Consider the following 21562-nt stretch of genomic DNA (forward strand, 5'->3'; position numbering starts at 1 on the left):
CCTTACTGCAAACTCCACCTCCGGGGCTCAAGTGATTCTCCTGCCTCAGCCTCCCGAGTAGCTGGGATTACAGATGCTTTGCCACCACACCTGAACCATTTTTGTATTTTTATTTATTTATTTGAGAGGGAGTCTCACTCTTGTCACCCAGGCTTGAGTGCAGTGGCGTGATCTCGGTTCACTGCAACCTCCATCTCCCAAGTTCAAGTGATTCTCCTGCTTTAGCCTCTCGAGTAGCTGGGATTACAGGCGCCTGCCACCACACCTGGCTAAATTTTGTATTTTTAGTACAGACAGGGTTTCACCATGTTGGCCAGGCTGGTCTCGAACTCCTGACCTCAGGTGATCTGCCTTCACCTCCCAAAGTGCTGGGATTACACTGCGCTCGGCCCTGTATTTTTTATTATTATTATTATTATTTGAGACAGAGTCTCACTCTGTCACCCAGGCTGGAGTGCAGTGGCCTGATTTAGGCTCACTGCAACCCCTGCCTCCCGGGTTCAAGTGATTCTCCCGTCTCAGCCTCCCGAGTAGCTGGGACTATAGGCGCACACCACCATGCCCGGCTAATTTTTTTGTATTTTTAGAAGAGATGGGATTTTCACCATGCTGCCCAGGCTGGTCTCAAACTCCTGAGCTCAGACAATCCGCCCACCTAGGCCTCCCAAAGTGCTGGAATTATAGGTGTGAGCCACTGTGCCCGACATAGCCACTACATCCAAGGCATTTTTACAAAGCTAAACGTAGTCTTAATCCCGACATAGCCACCACACCCACGGCATTCTTACAAAGCTAAATGTAGTCTTCATACAGCAATTGTGCTTTTCATTATTTTCCAAAGACCAAATGAGTGTTTGTTTGTTTGTTTTTGAGACAGAGTCTTGCTCTGTTGCCCAGGCTGGAGTGCAATGGCGTGATCTCGGCTCACTGCAACCTCCGCCTCTTGGGTTCAAGCAATTCTCCCTGCCTCAGCCTCCCGAATTACAGGCACTTGCTACCATGCCCGGCTAATTTTTGTATTTTTAGTAGAGACGGGGTTTCGCCATGTTGGCTAGGCTGGTCTTGAACTCCTGACCTCAGGTGATCTGCCCGCCTCAGCCTCCCAAAGTGCTGGGATTACAGGCGTGAGCCACTGCGCTGGGCCCCAAATGAGTTTTTAAAAACCCAAAGCTAGCAAATGAGTTTAAAAAAAATGATGTTCACACAACACTCAGTACATAAATATTTATGGCAGCTGTATTTATAATTGCCAAAACTTGGGAGCAACTTCAACAGGGGAAACTATGTGTGTGTAGAGGAAGGGGTCTATAGGAGCTCTCCATGTAGATGCTTATCACTGGACTGGAGGCAGCAGCTGCTATGAGAAAAGTGAAAATCTACTGAAGTTTACCAGCCTCTTCATCAACCTCTCCCCTGGATGCTGAAAATGTTCTACTAGACCAAATTTCCAAAATGGTTGCTTCACATAATTTCAACCAGCTCAATTTTTGCTGTGGAGAGATGGATTCCTGGAACTCTCTGCTCCTCCATCCTCCTTGATAAGACTTTATTTTATTTTGTTTTTGAGACAAGATCTCACTCTGTCACACAGGCTGGAGTGCAGTGGCATGATCATGGCTTACTGCAATCTCGACCTCCCAGGCTCAAGTGATCCTCCCACCTCAACTTCCTGAATAGCTGGGACTAGTGGTGCACACCACCACACCTGGCTAGAGGGTTTTTTTTGTTGTTTGTTTGTAGGAACAGGTTCCCACTATATTGCACAGAGTGGTCTTGGACTCCTGGGTTCAAGTCACCTTCCTGTCTCAGCCTCTCATGGTGCTGGGATTACAGGTGTGAGCCAGCATGCCCAGCTCACATGACTTTCAAACAACACATCCTTAAACAATCAACAGGTCAAAGAAGAAATCAAAAGGGAAATTAATAACACTTTGAGATGAATGAAAATGAAAATACACCAAAATTTGTGGGATGCTGTAAAAGATGAACTGAGAGGGAAATTTATAACTAAAAACCTGTATTTTAAAAAAAGATCTGGCTGGGTGCAGTGGCTCATGCCTGTAATCCTAGCACTTTGGGAGGCCAAGGTGAGAGGATCACTTGTGCCCAGGAGTTTGAGACCAGCCTGGGCAACATGGTGAACCCCCCAATCTCTACCAAAATAAATGTACAAAAATTATCCTGGTGTGGTGGTGCAGGCCTATAGTCCCAGCTACTTGGAAGGCTGAGGTGGGAGGATCACCTGAGCCCAGGACACAGAATTTGCAGTGGGCAGTGATCATGCCACTGCACTCCAGCCTGGGCTACAAAGTGAGGCCCTGTCTCAAAAAGCAAACAACAAAAAGATCTAAAATCAGTAATCTCACTGTATACCTGAAGGAACTAGAAGAAGAACAAACTAGTCTAGGCAAGGTGGTTCACGCCTGTAATGCCAACACTTTAGGAGGCTGAGGCAGGCGGATTACTTGAGTCCAGGAGTTGGAGACTAGCCTGGCCAACATGGTGAAACCCCAACTCTACTAAAAATACTAAAATTAGCTGGGCATGGTGGCAGGGGCCTGTAGTCCCAGCTACTCAAGAGGCTGTGGTGGGAGGGTTGCCTGAGTCCAGGAGGTTGAGGCTGCAGTAAGCTGTGATTGTGCCACTGCACTCCAGCCTGAGTGACAGAGCGAGACCCTGTCTCAAAAAAAAAGAATTATAAGAGGATATGATGAAAATTCTATGCCAACAAATTATATAACATAGTCGAAATGGATAAATTCCTAGAAACACAAAAATTAAACAAACTGTCTCAAAGAAGAAATAGAATACCTTACTATAACTAGTAAGGGTATTGAATCAGTCATACAAAATCTCAGCCGGGCACAGTGGCTCACGCCTGTAATCCCAGCATTTTGGGAGGCCGAGGCAGGCAGATCACTTGAGGTCAGGAGTTCGAGACCAGCCTAGCCAACATGGTAAAACCCCCGTCTCTACTAAAAATACAAAAATATTAACCAGGCGTGGTGGCGCATGCCTATAATCCCAGCTACTTGGGAGGCTGAGGCAGGAGAACCACTTGAACCAGGGAGGTGGAAGTTTCAGTGAGCCGAGATTGCGCCACTATACTCCAGCCTGGGCAACAGACCGAGACTCTGTCTCAAAACAAAAAAAAGAAAAAAAGGCCGGGCGCGGTGGCTCACGCTTGTAATCCCAGCACTTTGGGAGGCCGAGGCGGGCAGATCACGAGGTCAGGAGATCGAGACCACGGTGAAACCCCGTCTCTACTAAAAATACAAAAAATTAGCCGGGCGCGGTGGCGGGCGCCTGTAGTCCCAGCTACTCGGAGAGGCTGAGGCAGGAGAATGGCGCGAACCTGGGAGGCGGAGCTTGCAGTGAGCCGAGATCGCGCCACTGCACTCCAGCCTGGGCGACAGAGCGAGACTCCGTCTCAAAAAAAAAAAAAAAAAAAAAAATCTTCGCCGAGCATGGTGGCTTACGCCTGTAATCCCACCACTTTGGAAGGCCAAGATGGGAGGATCACTTGCTTTCGAGAATTTGAGGCCAGCCTGGACAACATGGTAAGATCCCGTCTCTATAAAATTTTTAAAAATTAGCTGGGCTGGGTGACAGAGCGAGACTCCGTCTCAAAAAAAAAAAAAAAAATTAGCTGGGCATGGTGGTGCACGCCTGTGGTCTCACCTACTTGGGAGGCTGAAGTAGGAGAATTCCTTGAGCCCAGGAGGCTGCAGTGAGCCATGTTTGCACCATTGCACTCCAGCTTGGGAGACAGAGTGAGACCCTGTCTCAAAAAAAAAAAAAAAAAAGAGAAAAGAAAAATTTATTTGGCTTACAGATGTCTGGGCTGTACAAGAAGAGTGGCAGCAGCATCTGCTTCCGGTGAAGGCATTAGGCTCCTTCTACTCAGCAGAAGACAACATGGAGCTGGCATGTGCAGAGACCACATGGTAAGAGAAGAAGCCAATGGGGGGATGCAATGGGGGGATAGGGAGAGACATACTTTTTTTTTTTTTTTTGAGATGGAGTCTCACTCTGTCACCCAGGCTGGAGTGCAGTGGCGCAATCTCGGCTCAATGCAAGCTCCACCTCCCGGGTTCACACCATTCTCCTGCCTCAGCCTCCCGAGTAGCTGGGACTACAGGTGCCCGCCACCACACCTGGCTAATTTTTTGTATTTTTAGTAGAGACGGGGTTTCACCATGTTAGCCAGGATGGTCTCGATCTCCTGACCTCGTGATCTGCCTGCCTTGGCTTCCCAAAGTGCTGGGATTACAGGCATGAGCCACCATGCCTGTCCCTTTTTTTTTTTTTTTTTTTGAGGCAGGGGCTGTCACCCAGGCTGGAGTGTACTGGCATGGTCATGGCTCATTGCACCTTTCACCTCTTGGGCTCAAGAGACCCTCCTACCTCAGCCTCCTCAGTAGCTGGGACTAAGGAAGGACACCACCATGCCCAGCTAATTTTTTTTTTTGAGATGCAGTCTCTGTTGCCCAGGCTGCAGTGCAGTGGTACAGTCTCAGCTCACTGCAACCTCCGCCTCCTGGGTTCAAGTGATTCTCTTGCTTCAGCCTCCTGAGTGGCTGGGATTACAGATGCCCGTCACCAGGCCCGGCTAATTTTTGTATTTTTAGTAGATATGGGGTTTCGCCATGTTGGCCAGGCTGGTCTCAAACTCCTAACCTAAGGTGATCCGCCCACCTCAGCCTCCCAAAGTGCTGGGATCACAGGCATGAGCCACCGTGCCTGGCCCATGCCCAGCTAATTTAAACAAATTTTTGGCTGGGCATGGTGATTCATACCTGTAATTCCAACAATTTGGGAAGTTAAGGCAGGCAGATCATTTGAGCTCAGGAGTTGGAGACCATCTTGGACAATATGGCGAAATCCTGTCTCTACAAAAAATACAAAAATTAGCTGGGCGTGGTGGCGCTGTGCCTGTAGTCCCAGCTACTCCAGAGGCTCAGGTGGGAGGATGGCTTGAGCCCAGGAGGCAGAGGTTGCAGTGAGCCAAAATGGCGACATTGCACTCCAGCCTGGGCAACAGAGCCAGACCCTGTCTCAAAAAAAAAAAAAAAAAAAAGGAAGGTCTAAAAATAGTGGTGATAGTTAGTTACACAACATTGTGAATGTACTTAAATGTCACTTAAATGTACACTTAAATGTTTAAATGGTAAATTCTATCTTATGTGTATTTTACCACAATTTAAAATTTTTATCTATTTATATTTTAATGAGAGTTTTAAAAAGCAGGAATGGATATTGAATTTCCTTAAATACTCTTTGGAGTCTATTAAAGATAGCATTTTACTTCAAAATCCAGCCCTGGTTTCTGTACCTAGTACTTCTGTCACACCCAGTAAATGTTATTGAATGAAAACAAACAAAAGACCATAAAGACATACCTCTTCACGTTCACTAGGATTGGTGTCATTTTTTTAAAAAAAGGAAAGAAAAATAACCAGTATTGGCAACAGTGTGGATATATACAAATTTTTGTATATTGCTGGTAGGAATATAAAATGGGAATACGGTTTGGTGGTTCCTCAAAAAGTTCAACATAAACCCAGGCGCAGTGGCTCATGCCTGTAATCTCCTAGCACTTTGGGAGGCTGAGGTGGGAGAATTGTTTGATCCCAGGAGTTCGAGACCAGCCTAGGCAATATGGTGAGACTTCATCTCTACAAAAAATTAGCTAGGCATGGTGGCACATGCCTGTAGTCCCAGCTGCCTGGGAGGCTAAGACAGAAGGATCACTTGAGCCTGGAAGGGAGTTTGAGGCTGCAGTGAGCCCAGACTGCGCCACTGCACTCCAGCCTGGGTGACAGAGTGATATCCTGTCTCAAAATAAATAAATAAATAATAAATAAACAAACAAATACAGAATTACCATATGACCCAGCAACTCAACTCCTGTATATATGCCCCAAAAAACTGAAAACAGCCCCGGTGCCGTGGTTCACACCTGTAATCCCAGCACTTTAGGAAGCCGAGGCACTTGACCCCAGGATTTTGAGACCAGCCTGGGCAACATAGTACTTGTTCAAGAATCAGGCTGGGCATGGTGGCTCACACGTGTAATCCCAGCACTTTGGGAGGGCAAGGTGGGAGAATCGCTTGAGGCCAGGCATTCGAGACCAGCCTGGGCAAGATAGCAATACCCACACCCCAATCTCTACAAAAACAAGTAATTAATTAAGAAATTAGCCAAAGCCAGGTGCGGTGGCTCACGCCTGTAGTCCCACCACTTTGGGAGGCTGAGGTGGGCAGATTGCTTGAGTCCAGAGATTCGAGACCAGCCTAGGCAACATGGCAAAAACCCCATCTCTACTAAAAATAAAAAAAGAAAAATTGCACTTTGGGAGGCCAAGGCAGGTGGATCACCTGAGGTCAGGAGTTCAAGACCAGCCTGGCCAACACGGTGAAACCCCATCTCTACAAAAATACAAAAGTTAGCCGGGCATGATGGTGGGTGTCTGTAATCCCAGCTACTCGGGAGGCTGGGTCGGAAGAATCATTTGAATCCGGGAGGTGGAGGTTGCAGTGAACCAAGATTGTGCCATTGCATTCCAGCCTGGCTAACACAGCGAGACTCCGTCTCAAAAAAAAAAAAAAAAAAACAGACAAATTAGCCAGATGTGGTGGTGCATGCCTGTGGTCCCAGCTACTCAGGAGGCTGTGGTGGGAGGATTGCTTGAGCCCAAGACGCTGAGGCTGCAGTGAGCCATGATCACACCACTGCACTCCGGCCTAGGCAACCAGAGTGAGACCCTGTCTCAAAAACAAACAAACAAACAAACAAACAAACAAACAAACAAAAACTACTTTAACTGGGTGTGGTGGTGCACACCTCTAGTCCCAGCTACTTGGAAGGTTGAGGCGGCAGGATCACTTGAGCCCAGGAGATCGAGGCTGCAGTGAGCTGTGATTGTGCCACTGCAGTCCAGCCTGGGCAACAGAGTGAGACTGTCTCAAAAAGAAAAAAAAAAAAGGACATAGCACTATTCAGAAATCCAAAAGTTAGAAATAACCCAAATGTCCATCAACAGATGAATGGATAAACAAATTGTGGTATACACATATAATGGACTATTATTCAGCCATTAAAATGAATGAAATATTGACACAGGCTATAAACTCTATGAACATTGAAAACATTGTAAGTGAAAGAAAATAGACATAAGAGGTCACATTTTGCAATTCTTTTTTTTTTTCTTTTTTTTTTTTTGAGACTGAGTCTCACTCTGTTGCCCAGGCTGGAGTGCAGTGGCTTGATCTCAGCTCAATGCAACTTCCATCTCCCGAATTCAAGCAATTCTTCTGCCTCAGCCTCCCGAGTAGCTGGGATTACATGTAGGCACGCACCACCATGCCTGGCTAATTTTTGTGCTTTTAGTAGAGATGGGGTTTCACCATGTTGGCCGGGCTGGTCTCGAACTCCAGACTTCAGGTGATCCGCTCACCTTGGCCTCCCAAAGTGCTAGGATTACAGGTGTGAGCCACCACGCCCGGCCACATGTATGGTAATTATTGAATGTGTTTGGTATGTTCATTGTGGGTGATGAAAAATTTTGGAACTAGATAGACGTGATGGTTGAACAACATTGTGGATGCACTAAATGCCACTGAATTGTACACTTTAAAATTGTTAACTTTATATTACATGAATTTCACCTAAATTAACAACAACAACAACAAAGAACTTAAGACAGCACTTGGTTTGGCTATTATGGAGTTTCGTGACAAACAGTGGTCCATCTCCCAGAGAACTGGCCCCAGGTTCCTAACAAGGCAAAAGGAGACACAGGACCTCTCTGCACTATTTTTTTTGCAACTTCTTATGAGTCTATAATTATTTCAAAATAGAAGTCTAAAAGGAAAATAAGAACATGTGTGAATGTGGCTGCCCCATGCCTCCCACCCTCAGGTCTGACACTCAGAGACTGATCACCTCTTGGAGTCCTGGAACTCATCCCAGGTTTTAGACCCTGAATGGCCTGTCTGGGGCTGGCGTCTGGAGGCAGGATCAGGAGCCAGCTCAGAGCATAGTTTAACTTTCACTTTTCTTTTCTCCAGAGGAGCCAGGAAGAGAGCTGTGACCAGCAGCGTCCCTTATTCCCTTGGCCTTGGTTCCTGTTTGCACTGGCTACAGCAGGGCACTGGCCCCTACTGTCACTGCCTCCTACACTAAGACCCTATCTCTGAGCGCTGCAGCCTACTGTTCAGCCCCAGGTTTGAGGATGGATGCCCTGGACACTTCGAAGCTGCTGGATGAGGAGCTGTATTCAAGACAGCTGTGAGGCCCGAGGTGGGGGGTGGAGAGTGGAATGGTCTTCAGACCTTGATCTACAACTGCCTGCCTTCTGCTTCCCATCCACAGGTATGTGCTGGGCTCACCTGCCATGCAGAGGATTCAGGGAGCCAGGGTCTTGGTGTCAGGCCTGCAGGGCCTGGGGGCCGAGGTGGCCAAGAACTTGGTCCTGATGGGTGTGGGCAGCCTCACTCTGCATGATCCCCACCCCACCTGCTGGTCCGACCTGGCTGCCCAGGTAAGTGTCCCGGGGGGCTGTGGGCTGCCAGACCAAGGTGGGGACACGGCCCAAGAGGAGTGTCTTTGCTCAGGCTGCACTGGCTCTCTCCCTAGTTTCTCCTCTCAGAGCAGGACTTGGAAAGGAGCAGAGCCGAGGCCTCTCAAGAGCTCTTGGCTCAGCTCAACAGAGCTGTCCAGGTTGTCGTGCACACGGGTGACATCACTGAGGACCTGCTGTTGGACTTCCAGGTCAGCTCAGGCCTGCAGCCCTCAAGAGCAGGAAGGGCTGGGCAGTGGTTTTGGCCCTGCTGATCACTGTGTCCACCCAGGTGGTGGTGCTGACTGCTGCGAAGCTGGAGGAGCAGCTGAAGGTGGGTACCTTGTGCCATAAGCATGGAGTTTGCTTTCTGGCGGCTGACACCCGGGGCCTCGTGGGGTGAGTAAGACTGCCTGCCCAGCCTACCATATTACAGCCAGCAACTGGCCCCATGCTGTCCTCAGCTCCAGGCTTGCTCCAGTGCCCCTCCAACCAGCCTCAGGTCTATCCCAGCATGCCTTTCTGATTCTGGTCCCCAGTCCTGCCCTCTGGTTCCTCCAACCTAGCCTCCAGACCTGCTCCAGTAACCCTCTCAAATTCTAGTTCCCAAGCCTCTCCTTACATTCCTTTCCCAATTCTGGCCCTCTGGCCCTGCCCTAGTATCCCCTATCCTTAAGTACAACCTGTAAGCCGCCTCAGTGACCCCTACCACCCCATCTCAGGCAGTTGTTCTGTGACTTTGGTGAGGACTTCACTGTGCAGGACCCCACAGAGGCAGGGTGCTGAGCTGTAGGCATTCACCTGCTGACCAAGGAGAGGCTGCCAGGGCCTGTGGAAGGCAGGTCCAGGCACCCCTGAGCCAAGCCTCCTCCTACCCAGGGCTCCCCTGGCATTCTCACTCTGAGGAAAGGGGCCAATACCCACTACTTCCGTGATGGAGACTTGGTGACTTTCTCGGGAATTGAGGGAATGGTTGAGCTCAACGACTGTGATCCCCGGTCTATCCACGTGCGGGGTAAGCCAATCCCATTCCAATTCCAGGTGCAGGGCCCAAGCCTCCACTGGAAGTGAGCACAGCCTGGCCCTTGGGATGAGTTTTTCTCCCTCCACCTTCTACAAGGTGCAGCAAGGTCTGGGACACAGATGCAAGATAGGATGGGGTGTGGGAATTACTCAGGCTCAAGGATCATACTGACTAGACTGGAACTCCCTCAGAGGATGGGTCCCTGGAGATTGGAGACACAACAACTTTCTCTCAGTACTTGCGTGGTGGGGCTATCACTGAAGTCAAGAGACCCAAGACTGTGAGACATGTGAGTGCAAGTGCGTCTGAGGTAGGGGAGCTTGGTCGCCTTGAGGGGCCCATAGCATTCTGGACTAGACCCTGAGCCAGGTGCCCCTGCAGAAGTCCCTGGACACAGCCCTCCTCCAGCCCCATGTGGTGGCCCAGAGCTCCCAGGAAGTTCACCGTGCCCATTGCCTGCATCAGGCCTTCTGTGCACTGCACGAGTTCCAGCACCTCCATGGCCGGCCACCCCAGCCCTGGGATCCTGTGAGTAGCCCTTTGCTCCCACCCCCAGCCTCTGTCATTTATTGGGGTCCCACCTGCCAGAGGCAACAATGACCATTCACAAATCCAAGTTTGATCTCCCAACGCTGCAGCCTTTAGAGTAGAGACTGGTTCCATGGAAGTGCCAGGCACACATCCTGGGGACTCCTGCTACACCCCGACCCCTCAGATCTGTGCTGGAAGCTGCACGCAGATTAGTGAAGCCTCTTGGGCTTCTGTCTGGTACTGGGCATCCTCTGGTGGTGCTGCGTAGGCTGGCAGCAGGGCCAGGCCTTCCCACCCGGCTTCTGCTTCCTCTTCTGTGGAACAGGGTGGATGGAGGGTAGCTGGAAGGATTTGAGTCATGAGTGGAGCTCAGGCTGGGGCTACTATGCCCATAGAGTCCTACCAACAGGTTGATGCAGAGACTGTGGTGGGCCTGGCCCAGGACCTGGAACCACTGAAGTGGACAGAGGAAGAGCCACTGGATGAAGCCCTAGTGCGGACAGTCGCCCTAAGCAGTGCAGGTGTCTTGAGCCCTATGGTGGCCATGCTTGGTGCAGTAGCTGCCCAGGAAGTGCTGAAGGTGGGCAGAGGCATAGGTGTGGGGAGTACTGGGAAGATGTGGAGATCGGTGTGTGTGTCAGAGGGCACCCAGCACTAGACAGCAGCCCTGGAGGCTTCACCAACCTGGGTGCAGCCTCCAGCCAGGATCTGAGGGGGGTCAGGAGGCGGCAGGAGTGCCCAGCTTGAAGTGCTGCCCCTAGGCAATCTCCAGGAAGTTCATGCCTCTGGACCAGTGGCTTTACTTTGATGCCCTCGATTGTCTTCCGGAAGATGGGGAGCTCCTTCCCAGTCCTGAGGACTGTGCCCCGGTGAGAGCCTGGGATAGGAGTGCAAGCCTTGTCCAAAATCAGGACTAGGGGAGAAGCATGAGGAATGGCCTCCAGGTCCTGATTCAGAAAACTCAGTGTAAGAAGGAGATGCAGGCCAGTAGCCATCACTGACCCCTGTCTCTGTCCCCTAGAGAGGCAGCCGCTATGATGGGCAAATTGCAGTGTTTGGGGCTGGTTTTCAGGAGAAACTGAGCCACCAGCACTACCTCCTGGTGAGCTGCGGGGTGAGACTGGGGGTGCCTTTGGGAGAGCCAGCCGAGCCCCTCTGGCTAAGGCTGTTCCTGCCAACAGGTGGGCGCTGGTGCCATTGGTTGTGAGCTGCTCAAAGTCTTTGCCCTAGTGGGACTAGGGGCCGGGAACAGTGGGGGCTTGACTGTTGTCGACATGGACCACATAGAGCGCTCCAATCTCAGCCGTCAGTTCCTCTTCAGGTCCCAGGACGTTGGCGTGAGTGCTGACCCCTCTCCACACTCCTGCATCCCAGACCGTCCTCCCATACAGCTTCCCACCCAACATCTTCCTGCCCTCTTCCCAGAGACCCAAGGCAGAGGTGGCTGCAGCAGCTGCCCAGGGCCTGAACCCAGACTTACAGGTGATCCCGCTTACCTACCCACTGGATCCCACCACAGAGCACATCTATGGGGATAACTTTTTCTCCCGTGTGGATGGCGTGGCTGCCGCTCTGGACAGTTTCCAGGCCCGTGAGTGCTTGACTTCGGAGGTCAGTCCCTTGCCCACAGCTGTGCCAGCCCCACTTCTGACCCACTGCTCCCTTGCCAGGGCACTATGTGGCTGCTCGTTGCACCCACTATCTGAAGCCACTGCTGGAGGCAGGCACATCGGGCACCTGGGGCAGTGCTACAGTATTCATGCCACATGTGACTGAGGCCTACAGAGCCCCTGCCTCAGCTGCAGCTTCTGAGGATGCCCCCTACCCTGTCTGTACTGTGCGGTACTTCCCTAGCACAGCTGAGCACACCCTGCAGGTAGGAAGCACCCTGGAGACTCCCACCCCACCCAGCTCAGCCCTCAGCTGCAGACCTGTTCGCCACCTGACACCTCATTCTTCCTCCCTCCTCCACAGTGGGCCCGGCATGAGTTTGAGGGACTCTTCCGACTGTCTGCAGAGACCATCAACCACCACCAACAGTAAGGCCACCAACAGAGGCAGATGGGAGTCCAGGGCTCCAAGCACGAGTCTGCAGGACTCAGTCTCACACTTCCTCCTCTCTCTGCAGGGCACACACTTCCCTGGCAGACATGGATGGGCCACAGACACTCACCTTACTGAAGCCAGTGCTTGGGGTCCTGAGAGTGCGTCCACAGAACTGGCAAGACTGTGTGGCGTGGGCTCTTGGCCACTGGAAACTCTGCTTCCATTATGGCATCAAACAGCTGCTGAGGCACTTCCCACCTAATAAAGTGTGTGGCTAGGGGTTGGGACGCTGGGGGCTCAGGGGGACCAGACTGAGCCCAGCAGCTTCTACTTACCTACCTAGGTGCTTGAGGATGGAACTCCCTTCTGGTCAGGTCCCAAACAGTGTCCCCAGCCCTTGGAGTTTGACACCAACCAAGTGAGTGGGATTCTCTAGGGAGCTCCAAGATAGAGATGTGGCCCCTCAGAGCAGAGGTAGGCATTTCTGCATTCTGCAGAGATGCATAGATGCCCAGAGAGAGCCATGCTTGTGCACATATGGGTGTCTACATGTGAGGCAAAGGCAGGCACTCAAACAGATCCACAAATGGACAGTGACCCCCCACCCCATGCACCCATACATGGGTGCTGACTCGCACCCATGCCTCTGTTCTGCTCTTGGTCTGGCTGCAGGACACACACCTCCTCTACGTACTGGCGGCTGCCAATCTGTATGCCCAGATGCATGGGCTGCCTGGCTCACAGGACTGGACTGCACTGAGGGAGCTGCTGAAGCTGCTGCCACAGCCTGACCCCCAACAGATGGCCCCCATCTTTGCTAGTAATCTAGAGCTGGCTTCGGCTTCTGCTGAGTTTGGTGAGGCTCCTGGCCCTGGCCCCTCATGCTGTCTTTCAAAGGCCTGAACCTGTCCTGTCCTCAGCCTGTGCTGCAGAAGAAAGATAGGGCCTAGGGGATCTACAGCCAATTCGCTACCTCTCAGGCCTCCTAACCTCACTCCCCCATAGTTTCAGGCTTATCCTCTGGTCTTCTCCCTCAGTAGGTCTTCTCCCTGCTGCCTACCCGACATCCCAGTTCTTGTGGCAGATTCTTGGCAAAATAAATAAGTAAATAAATAAAATCCACTGGTTCCTGGGGAGTGCCTAGCTATGGCCTGCAGGTGAGGACAGAGTCACAGAGGTCATGAGCACACACGGGTGAAGACTGGGGCTTCTAGAGGGGAGATTGTAGCATTAATTAAGGGGGCTTCTTGATTTGATCAGGGAATAGTAAGTGACAGGCTTGGCAAAGACCAAGAATAGGCACAGGGCTCCAAGAAGAGTGCAGGAGACAGGGGCTAAGGACTGCCTCAACATCCCCTCCGCTGACAGGCCCTGAGCAGCAGAAGGAACTGAACAAAGCCCTGCAAGTCTGGAGTGTGGGTCCTCCCCTGAAGCCTCTGATGTTTGAGAAGGTGGGAGCCCAAGTGGCAGCGAGGAGTGGGGCTGGGGAGTTTGTGGAGAAAGGTCAGGAGCTAATAAGGTAGTTTTGGAGCCCCTTGGCCTGAATTCTCCCAGCAAGACCCTGGAAGCAGCTCACATTCCCTGAACCTCAGCCTGTCTGATCAAGAGATGGGGGGCAACCCCCCGACAGAACTGTGTGGAGACCTGTGCAGTGGCACACAGTGGGCCATGGTGAGGGGCACAGCTGCAGTGTTAACACTACTTTGACTTGGGCCTTACAGGATGATGACAGCAACTTCCATGTGGACTTTGTGGCAGCAGCAGCTAGCCTGAGATGTCAGAACTATGGGATTCCACCGGTCAACCGTGCCCAGGTAACCCCACCCCTTGAGGCTTGGGTCTGGAGGTGGAGGGCAAACCCTGGCCCTACGCCTTGGGCCCAGACCAAATCTCTTGTCCTTGGCAGAGCAAGCGAATTGTGGGCCAGATTATCCCAGCCATTGCCACCACTACAGCAGCTGTGGCAGGCCTGTTGGGCCTGGAGCTGTATAAGGTGGTGGGTGGGCCACGGCCTCGTAGTGCCTTTCGCCACAGCTACCTACATCTGGCTGAAAACTACTTCATCCGCTATATGCCTTTTGCCCCAGCCATCCAGACGGTGAGCCCATGATACCCCATCCTTAGCCCCACTAGGCCTGGGTTTCCCCTGCACCTGCCCACACAGGCCCCAATCTAGCTGCCGGCTCTCACTGAGACTCAGACTGTGCAGAAGTCCTGAAGACTCCCTCCAGCCCTCTTCCTGCTATGAAGCCAGGCTGGGACCTGTCAGACACAGGAAGCAGCCGTCAGCCATCCCCACCCCCAACCCTCCAAAGCTCAGGATCTGGGGGAGCTGCAGCTTTAATTCATTAGTGGAGCCAGACATCCCCCACAGTCCCCTCCTTCCTTGGAGTACCCCTGAGGGGTAGGTAGTGGGGAGGGGACCAGGGCATCAGCCCCAGAAAGAGTTTAGCTTCCCCCTGCATGGTACGGGGGCCCTGGCCTACCTCCTACAAGCTGAGTTAAAGGATAATAGGCTTGCCACTAGAGGTGTGGGGTCTGCAGCCCTGAGTGTATTTGTGTCACAGTTGTGAGTGCAACTGGGGTCTAGCGTCCCTGGAGTGTGGGTATGGAAGGAGCAAGTTTGCACATCTATGTGTCAAATGGGAGTGCAGGGCTCCCATCTTCCTGTGTCCTCAATGTGGGCATGCATGGAGATGCATGTGGGCACACATGTGTGTGTTCCTGTGACTGCAGGGCTGTGAATGCCTCCAGCCTTGTGCCCAGGCTCTGCAGTTGGCATTTCCTTGGTGCAAGGATGAGGGTAGAAGGAATGCCCTCACGAGGGGAGAGGGCAGAGGTCATGGGCCAGCACTGGGCTTCTGCTGAGCAGCCTGGGGTCCCTCTGGACTAGCACACAGAGCCCCTTTGTGAGGCACCCTGCCTCTAACCAGCACACAGGCTGCCTTTGTCTAGAGTGAAGCGGGTGAAGAAGCCCCCATCTCGCCTCTAGCCTAGTCTCAGCTTGACCCGTGTGTTTTCTCAGGGGCTGATAGGCACTCCCTGTCTTGGTCTCTAGATACCTGCCAGCCATCCTTCTGTCCTTAGCTCTAGGTACCAGAACTCCAAGACTCTTGGAAGGAAAGAGGGAAAAGGAGGAGGAAGCCTCTATGCATTGTATCCCTGCTGGGGTCTCTGGGACAGTGGGGCCCTGGTGGTCACTGTGCCCTTTGCCCCTGTGTCCCAATGAGTAGCCCAAGGCAGTGATAGTACATACAAGATTGGGGGACAGGATGTGCCCCCCAGCTTCCAGCCTTGTCTTTGAGGAACAAGCAGCTTTATCAGAGGCTGCAGGGGCCCTGCTCTGGGTTTCCTCAGGAAGCACCACCCCCTCATCCCCCACTCTCACAACCGGCCCATGTGATGGATCGTCTGTTTCCCTGTGCGGGCCCCATAGCCCCATTTCCTGTGCTGGCCCCAGCCTGGACGGGGAGGGGGCTGAGACTCTGGGCCCAGATCCCACCTCCCCCCCCACCCCCACCCCCTGGCTCCTGTTTCCTGCTAGTCCAGCTCTTCCCCTAGGAAAGGCTGCTGGTAACTGGGATGGGGGTTGGGGGGAGGTAAGAAGTCTCTCACTCCTCCTCTACCTCATCCCAGTTCCATCACCTGAAGTGGACCTGTTGGGACCGTCTGAAGGTACCAGCTGGGAAGCCTGAGGGGACCCTGGAGTCGCTGCTGGCTCATCTTCAGGTGTGCCCTGTCCCTACCCCAACCCCCAGGCTCAGCCCAGCCCGGCCCAGCTGGTGTCTGACCATTCTCCTCTAGGAGCAGCATGGGTTGAGGGTGAGGATGCTGCTGCACGGCCCTGCCCTGCTCTATTCGGCCGGATGGCCACCTGAAAAGCAAGCCCGGCGCCTGCCCCTCAGGTGAGCCCACTTGGGGCTTTAGACAGGCCCCACCAGTCCCTGGAGGCTGGGGCTAGGGGCCACAGAGCCTTTTGTCTTTCCAGCCCCATTCTGGGCCCCTCACACTTTCCCAAGCATTCTTTCGCCAAATGGAGCCAGCAAACGGGCTGGAGGTGGGGTAAGGGCCGAGAGCCTGAGGAGGAGTCTTCAGGAGCTGCCTATTTGGCCAGCCCCACGGGCTCCCCACATGCTGCACAGCCCCCCTTTCACAGACCACTCCCAAGGGACCCATAGCTTCCTGCCTCCTGCTTGCCTCACCAGCTGCTCCTAAAATAGTTTCAGATGTTTCCTGTCTTGAGCAGCTCCTGCTCCTGGCTTGGGCTCCTGATGGCCTGCCAGCACCCTCTCTAGTCCATGCCAGGCTGCCCTCTGCCTGCCACGGCTCACCTCTCCAATCTCCCCTAAACCCCACCCCCACCAGGGTGACAGAACTGGTTCAGCAGCTGACAGGCCAGGTACCTGCTCCTGGGCAGCGGGTGTTGGTGCTGGAGCTGAGCTGTGAGGGTGACAAGGAGGACACTGCCTTCCCACCTCTGCACTATGAGCTGTGACAAGGCAGCCACCCTGTCACCTAGCTCAATGGAGCCCTGGATCCCAAGCCCTGCATTGTAAGCCCACAGTAGGCACTCAATAAATGCTTGTTAAAGGAAGGCATAGTGGAGAGGATGGATGATAGAAAACAGTGCACTAATGCACACGGGTGTGACATGGGCATGACAGGGACCTTCACACAGAGAAAAAAAGCTCTTCAGAAGATTTGTCTGCTTGGGCAGTGCCTCACAGGGCTGGGGCTGCCTCTTAGTGCCTCAGGGGTATGGAGCCAGGACAGTCTAGAAAAAAGACTTTTATTGTCCCAGGCTGGAGGGCAGGGTCAGAGGTAGGTGACATCATTGCAGATGATGGGCTGGCGGCTACGGCAGCTCATGAGGGCTGCGAAGCGTGAGACATCCGCAGGCAGTTCAGGTTCTGGGCGAGGTGGGCATGACAGCCGCTTTCCTGCCATAGCTGTCCGCCGAGCCCTGGCCAGCCGGCGCCGAAGCTGCTCGGAGAGGCCAAGCAGGAACTGAGGGGGCCGAGCACGGGCACGGTGCCCACCTCCGTCACCCCCTTCACTCCCTGTCTCAGGCAGCTCCATCCAGTTGTGCACCAAGTCAGCAAAGCAATTGTCCCCTAGTACCAGGGGCTGGCGACTGCGACCCCTGTTCAGTAGGGCTGCTGTCCAGTCCTCTGCTTCCAGTCCCTGCCAGTGCTCCAGGCAGGCGTCTGGGGTGGACTTGGGCCGTGGACGGTGGACAGGTGGTACACTGGCTACAGGGGCCCTGCTGGGCATGGGGAGGCCACTGACTGAGAGGCGCTGCCTACGAAGGGGCTGTGCTGAGGGTGCTGGGCGCTGGGATACAGGCAGTTCTTCCTCTCGCCATGTGCTGCCTGACACCTCCGAGAAGCCAGAGTCCCAGTCCAGGGCATGCTCCCTGGGGCCTCCCAAGGCTGCATCCCTGTCTTCTGTCACCACTGCTTCCTCCTCCTCCTCTTCCTCCTCCTCCACACAGCAGACTGAGTCCTCTTCCAAGGCACCCGAGGCCCTAAGCTGCTGGCTGGGCTGCACATCTGGGCCAGTTTGGGGAGTTGGCTGCAGGGGACCAGGCATTGGGGGTGAGCCTGTGTCCCGACCACACAACTGAGGGGAAGAGAGGGCAGAAGTCGGAGAGGTATCACTTGTCACCACGCCAGCCCAGAGAACAGAGGGTCCAGGAAGGTTAGATAGGCCTGCTGGCCTGGGCAGCAGGGTGCTAGTGAGCACAGGGCAGGCATAGGGGTGCTGGCACTCGAAGCTGGTGTGGTTCTCATCCGCCGACCTGGTGGCAGTCCGGCAGGCTGCAGCATGCAGGGCCGGGCAAGTCGGCACCCGCCACCAGGGCAGGCGGGCAGGCAGGCAGGCAGAGTTTCGGGCCTGAACGGGGAAGTAGGTCCTGCCCAGGACTGGAGGGGCATCCAGTGCCTATTGGGGGATTCAGCTCCCAAAGCCCAAAGCGTCTTTCACAGAAAGAGCGCTTGCTAGGTGAGGGGTAGAGAAGGGAGGCATAGGCCAGCCTGAAGTAGGGGGCGTTCACAGCAGCGCCAGCACCTCGTTAGTCCCTTGCCGCCCCATGCCCCGCCCCCAAAGAAGTCCCCCTTCCACTCTCTCCTCCCGCGCCGTTCCAGCAGCACGGCCAGCTGGATGCTGTTATCTGATGCTCAGCGCAGTTCCCAACCGTCCGAAACCCGACGCGGGCCATCTGAGCCATATGCGCCGCGCCGCCCCCATCCCGCCTCGGACGGGCACGCTGGAGCCACCCCGCACCCGTCTGTTGTTCCGGCCGGGCGGCAGCCTGGCACCCCGGCACCCCGCACGCGTCCTCACTAACCGCACCCACTCCCGAGCCTCACCAGTTCCCAGCGGAGCTGGCTGAGGAAGCTGTCAAGCCGAGCGCTATGCATATCCGTGCCGGGGCCCCCACCGAGCCTACTGGCTCCTCTTGGAACCCCGGCGGAGCCGCCCGGAGAGAGCTGGGCGGGCCGGCCAGCGGCGCCCTCAGCCTCCGCCTGCCTGCGCGGCTCCTCGCTCTCCGTAGCTCCCGCCGCCGCCGCCCCGACATCTGGTAGCCGCGCCCCGCCCCGGCCCGGCGGCCAAAGGGGGAGGGGCTAAAACCCGGCGTCCCTCCCGACTCTGCCGCGGTTCTTGGTGGGAAGGGCGGGGTCGTTAACTGGAAGCCGGACGGGGTCGGTCCCGGGACCCCCGAGCCCCTAGATGGTTGAGTGAACCCTGCGTTTGCTGCGTGACGCAGGACAGGTCGCCTCCGTGTGGGGTCCTCATCCTCCCCATTTTTTCAATGGTGAAATAGCGGTCCCTCCCACGGGGCGCCGTGCTGCGCCCGCACATAGGCAGAGCGCCCTGGATGGTCGGACCCGGAGAGGTTGTGGACCCTCGGGGCCTGACCCACGGGACCCATTCGTGAGGCTGGCCTTGGCACTCCCTGAACGGGATGGAAGTGGGGTTCAGCCCGTCTGAGGACTCAGAGAGAGGGCGGGACTTTGTGGCAGAGCACCGGCGGGGCCTCAGCCGCGTCCCAACGGAGCTAGACGGGACTGCCCTCTAGTGGGGAGGGCTCGGCTAGTCGCGAGTCAAGCGGCGACGCGCGACCGTCGGCATTCCCTCTGCCGGTACCAGGTGCAGACTGAGGGTCTGTGCCGGGGTGAGCCTTTCTCCTGAGGCTGCTCTATCAACGCAGGCTAGGCTCAAGGGTAGTGTAGCTGCAGACAGACTGGACATACCAGCAACAGGAAAATACCAGGGAATGAGGGCTGATGGCGGGCGCCTGTAGTCCCAGCTACTCCGGAGGCTGAAGCAGGAGAATGGCGTGAACCCGGGAGGCGGAGCTTGCAGTTAGCGGAGATCGTGCCACTGCACTCCAGCCTGGGCGACAGAGCGAGACTCCGACTCAAAAAAAAAAAAAAGAAGAAGAAGAAGAGGGGCATTTTAGGCAGAAGGAGCAGCCAGGGAATAGACCTCGAGGGACAGGAGCTGGACAGGGCCAAACATAAAGAAGGCCCAGGTGTCTGTGATTGGTGGTGGTGGCAGGAGGGAAAAGGTCAGCAAAACCAGGCTCTAACGGCCTTAGAGCAGAATGTGGGTTTTGTTCTTGGTGTGATGAGGAGCAATGGGGGCCTTTGAGCAGGAATGACCTGGGCTAGCCCTTGTTTAGATAATCCCAGCTGCTTTCAGAAAAGGATTCTGCAATAAGAGTGGAAGTCCCTGCCTTCATCCAGGCAACGAAGGGGAGGGCCTACGCCTGGGCAGGGCAGGTACACTGAAGGGGGTCACTTTGCGGTATGTTTTGGAACTAAAATCAAGTCTTGCTGATGCATGGATGTGGGCAGGAAAGAGGCATCAAGCATGACTCCTACATTTCTGGCATTAACAGCTGGTTGGATGAAATGCCATAAACTGATCTGGGAAAGACTGGAGAAGAGTGGGTTTGGAGAAGAAAATTCAATGATCATTTATGGACACGTAACCCTTGAGATGCCTGTTAGACATCCAAGAGGAGTTGCAGAGTCAGCTGCTAGGTGTATGACTCTGGACTTCAGAAGAGAGATCAGCACTGGAGCCTTGGATCTGGGAGGCATAGTGAGTGAAAGGATGGCATGTACGGCCATAGGCCTGGATAAGGTGGGGTGGGAGGAAATGAGTGTAGTCAGAGGGAGACAGCAATCAGGACTGTGCCCTGGGACATTCCACGTGGTGGAGGTAGGGGAGATATGAAGCAGAACTATCAAAGAAGCTGAGCAGGAACAGCCAGGAGAAATCTGAGAATGTGGGGACTCAGGACCCAAGGGGAGCAAGCATTGAATGCTGCCAAGGCAGTGAGGGTGAAGAACAAACCACTGGATTCGGCAGTGCATAGGTCATTGGGAACCCTAACAAGGGCAGTTTTGTGTAGAGAGGGACAAGCCTGATTAGAGTGTGTGGAGAAGAGAGTGAGGGCTGAAGAACTGAAGATGGCAAATAAAGACAACCGTTATTTTTTTTTGAGACAGGGCCTCACTCTGTCACCCAGGCTGGAGTGCAGTAGCATGATCTTGGCTCACTGCAGCCTCGATCTCTGGGGCTCAAGTGACCCTCCTATCTCAGCCTTTCAAGTAACTGGGACTACAGGCATGTGCCACCACACCCAGCTAATTTTTTGGGGTTTTTTTTGTTTTTTTTTTTTGAGACAGGGTTTCACCATTTTGTCCAGGCTGGTCTCGATCCCCTGATCTCAAACGATCCTCCTGCCTCAGCCTCCCATACAGGCATAAGCCACCATGCCTGGCCAGAAAACTTACAAAAACTGACATATAAATACAATAAATGGACAGATCTCAAAGTTATAGCTCAATGAATGTTAAAATCTGTAGACACTTGTGCAGCTGCCACCCAGATATAGACCATCCTCAGCAACTCCTGGATGCCACCTGGTGCCCTATCCAATTGATATTCCCAATGGTAACCAGTATTTGTATTTCTATCATAAAAGATTCCTTTTGCTTGTTGGATGTAGACACCTTTTTTTTTTTTTTTTTTTTGAGACAGGGTCTTGCTCTGTCACTCAGTTTGGAGTACAGTGGCACAATCATGGCTCACTGCAGCCTCGATCTCTTGGGGTTCAAGTGATCCTCCTACCTCAGCCTCCAGAGTAGCTGCGACTACAGGCCTGGATCACCACACCCAACTAATTTTTTTGTACAGATGGGGTCTCACTTTGTTGCCCAGCCTGATATTGAACTCCTAAGCTCAAGTGATCCTCCCACCTCAGGCCTCCCAAAGTGCTGGGATTACAGATGTGAGCCACCACACCCAGCAAGTTTTGAGAGATTTTGTTGACAGTTGGGCTCATTTTTTATAGGCAGATAATGTTCTAATGGAGGGGGTC

General features: G+C 53.8%; 2 protein-coding genes across 2 annotated transcripts; one reads left to right on the plus strand and one right to left on the minus strand.

Moving 5' to 3' along the window:
- The first annotated feature begins 8057 nt into the window (after positions 1-8057).
- UBA7 (ubiquitin like modifier activating enzyme 7) lies at positions 8058-16763 on the plus strand. The gene is given in 23 exon segments (XM_030811759.1): positions 8058-8293; positions 8378-8546; positions 8642-8776; positions 8857-8963; positions 9287-9579; positions 9780-9877; positions 9970-10116; positions 10529-10699; positions 10881-10988; positions 11141-11221; positions 11301-11456; positions 11545-11710; positions 11790-11995; positions 12094-12158; positions 12248-12431; positions 12509-12583; positions 12838-13021; positions 13534-13616; positions 13887-13979; positions 14072-14263; positions 15802-15894; positions 15970-16070; positions 16531-16763. Coding segments are annotated over 23 exon segments (3093 nt in total). The 5' UTR covers positions 8058-8237; the 3' UTR covers positions 16661-16763.
- Positions 16764-16937: 174 nt separating this feature from the next.
- Positions 16938-18741, minus strand: INKA1 (inka box actin regulator 1). The gene is made up of 2 exons (XM_003257079.3): positions 18537-18741; positions 16938-17787 (listed from the first exon to the last, which is right to left on the minus strand). Exons 1-2 carry the CDS (start codon positions 18585-18587, stop codon positions 16981-16983), a joined length of 858 nt encoding a protein of 285 aa, XP_003257127.1. The 5' UTR covers positions 18588-18741; the 3' UTR covers positions 16938-16980.
- Between the last annotated feature and the right edge of the window lie 2821 nt (positions 18742-21562).

Source organism: Nomascus leucogenys, chromosome 4 (genome assembly GCF_006542625.1).
Source record: "Nomascus leucogenys isolate Asia chromosome 4, Asia_NLE_v1, whole genome shotgun sequence".
Taxonomy (NCBI): Eukaryota; Metazoa; Chordata; class Mammalia; order Primates; family Hylobatidae; genus Nomascus; species Nomascus leucogenys.

Coding starts and splice junctions, on each gene's coding strand:
- INKA1 (XM_003257079.3), bottom strand. CDS start 18,587: ATGCATAGCGCTCGGCTTGACAGCTTCCTCAGCCAGCTCCGCTGGGAA. Junction 17,788..18,536: donor GCCAGCTCCGCTGGGAACTG/GTGAGGCTCGGG, acceptor TCTTCCCCTCAG/TTGTGTGGTCGGGACACAGG.